Source organism: Mus caroli, unplaced genomic scaffold (genome assembly GCF_900094665.2).
Source record: "Mus caroli unplaced genomic scaffold, CAROLI_EIJ_v1.1 scaffold_16376_U1_1, whole genome shotgun sequence".
NCBI lineage: Eukaryota > Metazoa > Chordata > Mammalia > Rodentia > Muridae > Mus > Mus caroli.
The window spans coordinates 1-11,766 of record NW_018388572.1 but is presented as its reverse complement, the minus strand read 5'-3'; the positions used below and the strand labels follow the sequence as shown (position 1 = coordinate 11,766).

The 11,766-nt window shown below is 42.8% G+C and overlaps 1 protein-coding gene across 1 annotated transcript; it reads right to left on the bottom strand.

Moving 5' to 3' along the window:
- Nucleotides 1–7,334: 7,334 nt before the first annotated feature.
- Nucleotides 7,335–8,294, bottom strand: LOC110287689 (olfactory receptor 8S1-like). The gene has a single exon (XM_021154242.1). The coding sequence runs from the start codon at nt 8,292–8,294 to the stop codon at nt 7,335–7,337; it is 960 nt and encodes a 319-aa protein (XP_021009901.1).
- Between the last annotated feature and the right edge of the window lie 3,472 nt (nt 8,295–11,766).

Below are 11,766 nucleotides of genomic sequence, written 5' to 3'. Positions count from 1 at the left end.
AAAAGCCTTTACTCACAAAGACTACAGAGACTGCCAGCATTGCAAAAAGCATGAAACCCGAACAAAGAAAAATCACACTTTTTATACCTTTGTAAGGGCTGGATATAGGCACCAGGATAGTTTGGCTTACATTAATTGGTGTTTCCAATAACCTTTATAGCCATTGGTTTGGTTGTATAAGGTGACTCTCAATTTGTCTGTCCTTGTGGTTTTTAGTGTGCGTGTGGTAGGCAGGGGGGGGGGGTTGGGCAGGGTAATTGATAATCTTGTTCAGGTGGCTGTAAGCTTAGTCATTTTGACCATTAAAACTATGTTTCTATATTTGTTTAGTGAGCCAGTTTTTTTTTTTTTAATCAGGCTCTGTACTTGGCCTGCTGGTACAGTTTGGAAAGTTCTATTGAAGGGGGAAGGTACTGGGTAGTCTTGAATTTATTTTGCATATTACAACACTCCTGAAGAAAAGTGACTCTCCCTGAACATGCATCAACCACCAGTAGCTCTTCCCCTATGGGTGCGGCTATGGGCACCCCTCCAGACTTCATGCTGGAATTTTCAACAGGCTTGATCCTGCAAAGATCTTTTGTGGGTAGCCACAGCTGCAGCGAGTTCCTGAGTGCAAATCCCATGCATGTTGAGAGGACAGCTCTTAGCACACTGCTCTCCATTCTCCAGTCTTTGAGTTCTCCCCTTCCCTCTTCAGCAGTGTCCCCTGAGCTTTGGTGGGGTTTGGGGATGTTGATGTAAATATCCCATCCATGGTGGCAAGGTCACAGTCACTCAGTTTCAGCACTTTGAGTAGCCATGTGTCTCTGAATTAATTAACCACTACCCAACACAGTGAGTAGCATCTCTGGCCAAAAGTGGAGCAGCACCAATCTACGAATATAAACATAAATACTTAGATGTCAGTTTGACAATATGAATATTAACAAGAACAATATGGCTAGGTTAACTTCTAGACCCAGTGACATCCTTAGCTATAGGTTCTGACCATGCTCACAGTACCAATCAATGATTCCCTCCTAGGGAGCAAATCTCAAATCCCATCAAGAGAGTCTTTGGTTATCTCCATAGACAATCTTGTCACTATTAAACCAGTGAGGATATCTTACCTGGCAGAAAGACACTATAGCATGCAAAGTCTAGCACTGAATAGTACACCATGGGTGTCTTTTCTATCCAAAAAGCCTGCATAGCATCTCTCGGCACGAAGAACACCAATCAGCAGGGAGAGTTTCCTAATCAGCTCAAGCCTGGTTTTTCTGTGTCCTGCAAGCCAAAATGTGTAGTATTTTCAGCAATATGTCTTACAATGTAATCATGGTAGGCAACTGTCTTATTCAGGGTTTCTATTCCTGCACAAACATCATGAACAAGAGGCAAGTTGGGGAGGAAAGGGTTTATTCAGCTTACACTTCCATACTGCTGTTCATCACCAAAGAAGTCAGGACTGGAACTCAAGCAGGGCAGGAGGCATGAGCTGATACAGAGGCAATGGAGGGATGTCCCTTACTGGCTTGCTTCCCCTGGCTTGATCAGCCTGCTCTCTTATAGAACCCAAGACTACCAGCCCAGAGATGGTCCTACCCACAAGGGGCATTCCCCCCTTGATCACTAATTGAGAAAATGCCTTACAGTTGTATCTCATGGAGGCATTTCCTCATCTGAAGCTCCTTTCTCTGTGATAACTCCAGCTGTGTCAAGTTGACACAAAACTAGCCAGTCCTGCAACCAAGAGTAACAGCAATAGCCTGTGTTGTTTAGGTTGCCCCTGGGGATTCTCAATAACTCATAGGGGGTAATCTATATGTAGTACTGGGTTGTTAACTCATGTCTTCTAGGGGGTATCATGATCTACTAATGAGAGGTATTTCTGTTAAAGCACCTTTTGAAAATTATACATAGGATTATCTTACACCCTAGTGGCATCGCAAAAATGCTTCTTTGTGCATTCTTGGTTCTGGCTCATCTCCTTGCTTCCCCTATTTCCGTTCTTGCTTAAACCTCCATGCATGCCCCACCATTCCTTCATGTCACATAGGATTCACTGGCTTATATTTATTTTCTTGGGTTGCCAGATCATATGAGGATTCTTTATGTATACTTCATCCTTTGTCATCATCTTTCACCTGCCCCCACCATTCTTAACCCATCATACCACTGTCTAAGGACTAAAGGAAGGAAAGAAGAGTGTCCCAGGAGCTCTCATGGCATACACACCAACCATAGCAAATGTGTCTGTTGTTGTTTTCAGTAGAAAGAGCTTCCAGTTGCTCTGATCTATGGAGTGAGAATCTCAACAGAACTTGACCCAGAGTGACTGAGAAACAACCCTTGTTCTCTAGCAAGGTGCCTCCTTTGTCTACCTGGGTACCAGTCCTTGACAGAAGAAAAGACTCTTATTGGCCATGGTTTCAGTATGTATGTCTGCCCTACCAGGACCTGCATCACTCTGGGCTTGGCCTCACTGGGGTGAAAGGAGGACAGATACAAGACAGAAAGGCTGGGTTGGATGAGTTATGTACTCTGATAGAAATGCACCAGCAGCCTGGAAGCTCAGCAGATTTATTTTAGACCACTGAAGTGAGATGTGTTTATGGCAGAGATGAACAAGGACATGGGGTTATAGTATGGGGTTGAACAAGTAGGTGGGTTTATAGCAAACAGCTGAACAGGAAGACAGGTTGATAGCATACAGATGAACAAGGAAGCAGGTTTAGCTGAGCTTGGTAGGAGGTCTCTGTAGTGACCAGTCTCAGGCTGTACTCAGACCATCAGAAGGCCTGGACGTTCCCTGAGCCTGACCCATGGAAGGCATTGTTGTTCCCGTGGGTATGAGGCATGGGACTCGTGACACAGCCCATGTCCATGTTAAACAAAATTCATCCACTGTTTACTACTTCTGCCCCCCACATACCCTCAGAGTTCGTGTGTTGGGACCTTAGCTGTTCAGCAGGTCAGGGTTGAGAAGTGAGAGCTAGGAGATACTGTTTGAGTCATGGACTGCTATGCTCATGACTGAATTATGTTGTCCTCATGGACCTGGGTTACTTCTCCTGCTGTGGGAGTTCTTGCTTTCGTTCATCTAGATCTGTCACCACTAGAGTTCATTGTCATAAAGGGAGGTTGTTCTGAGATACCAAATCTTGTAAGTTCAGACTCCATTTCAGAGAACTTGACCTAAGTTTGAACTCAGGTAAACTAACAGACTGGTACCTAGCATGAGTTTCCAAGTTGCTCCCCAACAAAACCTCAACCTGGCTCCAGTCTCTAGGATAATCCCAAACAAGTCCAGTGTTTCCAGGTTACACCCTCAAGAAGACCAGCCTCTCCAGATTATTCCTCCAAAAAGCCTGCACCCCCAGGTGACAAGCCCACCCCTTGCCTAACGACCACCTTTGCAGAGGAGAACAGAAGTTAAGTTTATGATTGACTCCCAGCACCAGCCAATCATGTTAAAGGGTAGAGTAGCTTTCCAATTAGATACTTGCACATTTACTCCTTGCTTGCTGCTTACTATAAAGCCTTGCCCCAGTAGATATTCGGGGCTCCCCACCACCATCAAGACTGTCCTCCCTGTTGATGGTGTATTTGGGGGAAGGCCTTAGCTAGCTCAATAAAATAAATACTCTACAGTAAGTTATATCAGATTGGATCCTGTCTGTGGTTTTTTTTTTGGGGGGGGGGGGCACTAACACTTCCATGGCACTACAGTTCTCCTATTTTACACACATACACACACAAACACAAACACACACACACTTGGCCTCCCAGTTCTTGACATGGATTCCAAGCAGTGGCATTCCAATGTCATGCTTAGGCAAAGAGTCTGAACATACTTCTTTGCTTTCTAAGTTCCCAAGTCTCAGATATTCTGTTACAGCCACAGAAAGCAGATGAAGATAGTATGGCAGGGTTATCTTCCAGGCTCAGCATTCAAAGACACTTTCAAGAGTCTTCTAATCTTGTGCTACTCTAAATCAACAAGAAAACACTGACTCTCTGAATACAAACAGGTGCACAATTACTTGTTTACTGTTTTATTTTATTTTTGTTTTGTTTTCTCCCACATGGTTTCCCTATTCTAAATATTTCTCTAAGGCTGTTACATAAAAACACCAGACTTCTCACATACAATAACGTAAAAGGGTGCCTACACCCAGGTAACCAATGAGTGACCGTGGAGCTTGCACATCTAAGAGATAAGTGAATTGATGTCTTAATTTCTTAACTGTTTGCTTTTTTGATGTAACTAGCTTAGCAAATTCCTTATATGTATTGAACATGAAAGCCTTTTAATTCTGCAGGTTTCTCTTTAGATTTTTTTAATTCCCTCTGATATATTACATCCCAACCGAAGTTTCCCCCTCCGTCCTCCCTTCCTGGTCCCTTCCCCCCGCCGCTCCCTCTGCCCACCCCAGATCCAGTCCTTTTCCATTTCCTTTCAGTAAAGGGCAGCTCTTCCAGAGATGTCTAGATTTATTTTTATGTTTTGTGTATAAACGTTCTGCCTGAATGTATGCCTGTGTGTTGCGTGTGTGCCTGGTCCCTGAGCAGCAAGAAGAGGGCAGTGGTTAAGGCTGCTCGGAATAGAGCTCAAAGGGCTAGAGCTTTTACCTACTAAGCCACCTCTCCAGCCCCAAGCACTTTGGTTTTTATTTAAATATTTACTTTATGTTTAAGTATGTGTGGGTTTGTGTTTGTGCACTTGTGTGGGGCTCCCCTAGGAGGCAGATAAAGGTATCAGATCCCCTGGGGGTAGAGTTACATGCAGTTGTGAGCCCCCTAATGTAGGTACTGGGAATTGAACTCCAGAACCCTACAAAGCAGTGAGCACTCTTAAGTCATCTCTCCTGCTTCTAAATCCCCCTTTTACTTTGGAAACTCTGGACTTGCAAGTTACTTCTTTGCCTATTTGAACTGTATATGACTACCACCTTGACCTCTGGCCAGCTTTACAACTCAGGCATGTCTGTCTCAGAGACCTAGGGAACATCTTTAAAGTAAAAACCTGGAGGGGAAAGCATTTCCAGCTGTGGGTCTCTGACAATAAAGAGTCAGAGAATCTCAGAGAAAATCACTTAAAAACAATGGACAATGTCATCCAGAACATTCTATTGACGCACTCCAGGGTTTAAAAATTCTCCTTCCTGGGGGGTCAATGGTGCTGAGTCTCTCCATTCTGCCACAATAATCTCGGCAGTCTTCCTGGTCTGTTTAACTCCGATGCAGTATCCCCCTCAGTGATACACTCAGTGAGTGCATTTAGTTTTCCTGTGTGCACAAGGGGATGAGTTTCCCAGAATGTCTTTGTTCACAGCGCATCATCCTTACAGCTCTCTTCACTGTTTTTGGTGCAATGTTCTTGTTCACAGGATGGTCGTTATGGCCATGTTCCCTGCTTCTCCTCAGAACATGGAACTTACTCTTCCACATAGACATCTCTTCTTGAATATGTTTAATTCATATTCTTCTGTTTATAAGAATTATGGGCTTTTGTGAATACCTGTGTTTTCCAGACAATAAAGATACAAGTGCTATAGATATGAGTGAATCATATAGAGCAGATACGGTTGTTTGGCCCAGCTTAGCCATAAGATTCTGTAAACACGAGAACGGAAATGGGAGTTTGAATGTGGATGCTCCTGTGCATACAATAGAGGCCTCTCTAATGTTCAGACCAAAATGTATTCAAAAGTGTAAATGTTGCTTCAGTAAATAATAACTGTGCTCTGCCGGGTGGTGTTGGCGCACGCCTTTGATCCCAGCACTGGGAGGCAGAGGCAGGCTGATTTCTGAGTTTGAGGCCAACCTGGTCTACAGAGTGATTTCCAGGACAGCCAGGCTACACAGAGAAACCCTGTCTCAAAAATAAAATAAATAAATAAATAGAGAGATAGATAAATAATAAATTGTGCTATCAGTTATAAGGCTCTACTTTCAGATTCTTGAATGAAAAGTTTTTCCTGAGAATATATTATTTTCTTTGTCTTGTTTTGGTATCTGGATCTCATAAAGTTACTTGAGAATCTTTGTGCTCTTCTGTGTTTTGGAAAGTCCTGTTTAAAATTTATACTGCTGCTCCTCATAAACTTTGTTAAAAATTCACCGTATGGTTCATGCAGACTTAAGGTTTCCTTTATGAAATGTTTTAAAGTACAAACTGAGCTTATCTGAGTCAACATTAATGTGAAAATTAAAAAAAAAATTTTCAATATCAAATATTGGCAAGGATCTAAGGGGTAACAGGGGTCTTCATATACTACTGATAGGAATAGAATTGGACAGACGCTTTTAAAAGTAGCAAGGCAGTTACTTATAGACTTCAAACTTACAGTCAATACAACCCCATAATTCCTCTCCTAGGTATTTACCTGGGTGGATGACGGCATTCATCATCACAAACATTTCTACTCATATATGTGACTTAGAGAGTAAATGAATAGATCAGTATCAGTGTGGTAAGAGAAAGGAGGCAGACACAAACATATACATCACATCATGACTGCACCAATGTGAAACATTATAGCCATTGAAGGTAGATCTGTGATTGCCAAGCGCCAGGAGATGAAGGGAAATATATCCCTAATCAGCCCATGGGCACTTTCTGTTAGCATAGAAATATTTTATACACGATCATAGTGGCAATTTCCATTCAGAAAATGAAATTCTCAAAAATGCCTTTATGAAACTCATCACAACACATAACGAATATATACCAATACCATTTTTAAGAATAAAGGAAAGATGAAGCTGTCCATTAGAGTTGGTGAGTTCCATGTAAGTTATACTAGAGAGTTGGATTATTTAAAAGATATTGGGCATCACACAGCCATTCAAATCCAAGCAGGAGGAAAATAGATGGGAAAACTCAAAGTAACGTTGAAAACGTTATAGGTACAGGAAACTGCATAGTTTGAGCCATTTTTTTTAATCAATCGATCACTCACTCCTGGGCTAGACATTGTAGCTGAAACAGAATGACCAGACATAGCATCCCAGGAATTCCCTAGCATAGAAAAGGATGCTGTTACTGACACACCTATAACAGGACACTGTAATTCTGCCCAAAGGAAAACAGAAAGTATTTGAAGGTAGGGGAAGACAAACTAAGAAATGTCCTCTTCAAAATAAAATAATAGACAAATAAAATAGGTTTACAAATAATTTCATATGAGATGAGTCAGATGAGTTAAGGCTTTGACTGAAGAGGATTAACGTGAAGGCCACTGAAGGAAGGGACATTCCTCTGGAAAAATCCCAGTGTTTGCACTGAGCATCCAACTTCAGTGAGATTTCCCTTACAATCACTCCTTGTGCTGATATCGGTCTGCTCAAGATTTCACCCTTTGTCTCTGATCAACTTCCCCAATATGCTGGCAGAATCTTGCCAGCAGCTTTCTCATGGCCGTCTTTACCTCCTTGTTCTTCAGACTGTAGATGAAGGGATTCAGCAAGGGGGTGATGATGCTGTACTGCAGAGAGAAGAAAGTTTCCATGGAAGAACCTGAGGTGGGCATGACGTAGCGCAGGCAGGCCGAACCAAAGTACAATATCACTATGGTGAGGTGGGAGGAGCAGGTGGAAAAAGCCTTGCTCCTGCCCCTGGTGGAGCTCATATTCAGGACAGTGGAGAAAATGTAGCCATAAGAACATACCACGAGAAGGAAGGTTCCAGAGGCGTGTATGACAAAAGTACAGACCAAGGCAGTTGCGTTAGTGGAGATGTCAGAGCAGGAGAGAGGGAAGAGGGAAGGAAACTCGCAGTTGTAGTTATGTATGGTTCCATAGTGACAAAAGTCCAAACTCACAGCTAGGAGGGTATTAATGAGTGAGTTCAGGATGGCCAGGATCCAGGATCCCCACACTAGCACCTGGCAGAACCGGTCGCTCATCATCTGGCCATAGAGTAGAGGGTGGCAAATGGCTGCATAGCGGTCATAGGCCATGACAGCAAGGAGCAAAGCCTCAGTACCCCCAATGGCAAACACAAAGAAGGCCTGGGCCAGGCAACCCTTCACAGGGATGGTTTTTGTCTCAGACACCAGATTCTCCAGCATCTTGGGTGTAGAGACTGATGAATACAAAAGATCCAGGAAGGAGAGGTGACCCAGAAAAAAGTACATGGGAGAGCGGAGGTGAGCATCCACCCTTATCACTAACAGAATCATGGAGTTCCCTGTCAGGGTCAGGACATAGATCACAAGGAAAGCCACAAAGAGTACAGCCTGGACCTGTGCATCATCAGACAGACCAAGGAGGATGAACTCAGAGACGACACTGAAGTTCCTCATAGCTGACTAGTACATCTTCCCTTGGCATTGGAAACAGAAATGTAAAACAACAACCAGACCTCCTTTTCCACGATGTCTTCTCTTCTTCAAATAAATAATTTCCTCAGTGCCCCAGGATCCAAATTTCATCCACTGTTGGTCCAGACATGATGATAACTCTCATTTCCTTTTTTTTTTTAGATTTATTTATTTATGTATATGAGTTCACTGTATTTGACTTCAGACACACTAGAAGACGGCATCAGATATCACTGCAGATGGCTGTGAGCCACCTTGTGGTTTCTGGGAATTGAACTCAGGACGTTTGGAAGAGTAGTCAGTGCTCTTAACCACTGGGCCATCTCGGCAGACCAAACTTTGATATTTTAAACACCACACATTTGTCATCATGACAGCCAATCGCCCACGTTGGCCATTCTTTCCCCCTCTGACATGGGCTGTTGGGATTTTTCATTTGGGTCTTTTGTTTGTTTGTGTTATGTATATGTTCTTGTAAAGAAAGCTGAGGATCTGAAAAGTAACTTGGCCAAAGAGCAAATTTGTAAGTGGCTCCAAAAGACTGCAATCCTCAGTTCAATGAAGAGTCTCTGGAGTCATGGAAGTTGCCTAGTCAAGGAGAGAGTCAGATAAGAGAGAGAGATTTTGTTTTTAAATATATTTATGGTGGTCATATAACATGGCTGCAATGGGGGTATTGTAGAAGAAAGTCTCTTTGGAAGAAGGAAGGACAATGACCTGTCTGATCAATTATTGGCCTTCAATGTCCTAAGGCTACACACTACTTAAAAAAACATATAAAAGACAAAAAAAAAAACCTGACTAAAAGACCTGCAATAAAGCACATAAAGATAATTATAAGGCACGTAAAGAAAATGATAAGGCACATAAGCAATGTGTAATTGCAGTCATGCAGTTAATTATAATTTCTTAATGTCATTTTCTCTTGCTCTGGTTGACAATCAGATATGGACATCTACCTCACAGAGACTGTTCAATGTTCTTGGCTCTGTTTCAGCATCGAACCTGGTCCTCACACTTAATCACTAGAGGTGAAGACATGGTCTGAGATCAGAGTTGGTCAGCTTCTACAGGACTTACGCATTTTCTCTAGGTTCTATGCCAGCAAAGTCAGCATTTGAAGAGTGTACTTTCCATGAGAATTTAATAACACATGAGTAATAGTTAGCCCACAATGCCTAGAAGGGGTTCTTGCTTTCCATTCTGAGATATGTCCTTCATCTTCTGACACTAGAAGAAAGCACTTGGTAGATAATAACGTCAACAAGCCAGTTCTTCCCAGTACAGAGACCTTGGAGTCTGCGAGTCAGTAAGGAAGGCTGCACCACTGATGGAGCTTAAGATATTTAAGTGAAAAGCCGTGCCTCGCTCAGACAGAGTTAGCCCCAAGTGCAATCCCCAGGGATAGACGTCTTGTGTGTGCACATGTGTGTGTGGTTGTATGTACCTGTGCCCATGCAGAACCCAGAGGATAGGAGTGCCTGTTATACCACTCTCTGCCTTCCGCCTAGAGACAGCCTTTCTCATGCATCCTGGAGCAAGACTTGTGGACTACAAGCCCCAGCTATCTTCCTGTCTCCCTGACCCCTGCCACCAGTTCTAGGTCAGTTACAGGAGTTCCTGGCCATACCTGGTTTTCCACATGTGTTCTGGGAGCTTCCAACTTAAGTTCTCATGTTTGTGCAACAATTTTCTTACTTAGGAAAAAAATATAAAAACTTTTTGTGGTGGTTTCATGCAAAACATACAGGGATATTTGATGACATACCACAGAGTCCTCACAGGGTTTTTTGTGTGTGCTAGAAGACTCCCAGACGGTCAGAGAGTTGGCTCAATACTTAAGGATGCATACTGCTATAGAAGATGTATTTCAGTTCCCAGCACCCTGAGTGGATATCTCAGCTCCAGGTGTGGCACTTTCTTGTAGCCTCTGCGGGCCCCTGCACACTTGTAAATATACCCACACAGACAGGCACACAGATAATTAAAACTACAAATATTCCTTTAAATTGGGTTCCAGAAAACCAAGCAACACCTCTACAATAAAATACATTATTTTCTTTCTTAGTGTTTGCAATCACACTCATTTCAGCAATTCATTTGTATAGACTCTAGATAAAAATATATAACATGAGCCAAATGGAGGATGTATAATAAAAATCAGATAAGTAGGAAATAAATAAATGCAGGACATTTATTTAAAAATAGTCCAAGGCATTTCTTAGAATAAATTAACCCAGAATCTTACAAGAAATGACAACTTGCCCACAGAAGACATTCTGAAAGTTGTATTTGAAATAGGTAATAAAATCAAAGTCCAGAGTGTCAACACCGGTGTGGGAGCCACCGGTTATCTTGGGGCAAGTTTGGGTCAGCGTCTCCCTGGATGGGATGTCTGGACTCATGACAGATCTCCAGCTTTACAAAAAAGCAAGGGGAACTTAAGATTGAAGAGCANTGTGAATAAACCTGCAGACTGTATCCTGACCATGCCTGCCATGCCCATACACACGTGTCTGGTGGCAGAGGTGAGAGGTGGGTTCTAAGGCAAAGGGAGCCCTCTGTGTCCCACAAACATGCCTCATTGGATCAGGAGATGCAGAACAAAGCAACGACGTTTTATTCTTTACATCATCACTTCAGCAGCTCTCATCTGACTTCCAGACAGTCCTAGAAAATCCCTCCACATTCTGGTCCAGAGATGAGATGAGAGAGGACCAGAATAGAGAGAAAGTGGTACTGGAGAAAAATATCAAACACATGTAACCACTGTGCATGCGTGCATGCACGTGTGTGTGTGTGTGTGTGTGTGTGTGTGTGTGTGTGTGTGTAGAAAGATATCAAACTCATTTAAGCACTGTAGATCCATGTGTGTGTGTACACTAGTATTTGTCTGTATGTGTCTCTGTGTGTACATGTGTGTGTTTATATGTGTCTGTATGTGTCTGTGGGTAGCTATATGTGTGTCTTTGTCTCTGTCTGTCTCTCTGTGTGTTTGTGTGTGTCTACGTTTCTGTGTGAAGCTATATGTGTGTGTGTGTGTCTCTCTTTGCCAAAGACAGGCATGGAGTTCTCAGGGGTAACACGGTAGACAGCGGGTTTAAGTAGTGGGCAAATGGTAGCTGAATTGGATCCCCAAAGACAGCTGGGTTGGTGCCTTGTATTCCTTGAAGGCACAAAAAGTACATCTTTTTGTCTGTGTGTGTGTGTGTTCCATTTCCCCAAATTTACAATGTGATGACAATGTTACTTGTAAAACTCCAAAGATTTCCTACTTAACACACCATGTCTGGTATTTCTAACCTGCTCATCATTCTAATTTGAATTATTCGGTTGTAATGCACCAAGCTAAAGAGAAAGAAGAAACAGGAAATAAGATGCAGCCAAACAGCAGGGTGGGGATGATAATCCATCCCCACCCCAAGACCCTGTGAAACAAGCTGGGTAATTAGAG

Excerpts from the sequence above, each read along its gene's own strand:
- LOC110287689 (XM_021154242.1), bottom strand. The coding sequence starts at position 8,294 with ATGAGGAACTTCAGTGTCGTCTCTGAGTTCATCCTCCTTGGTCTGTCT.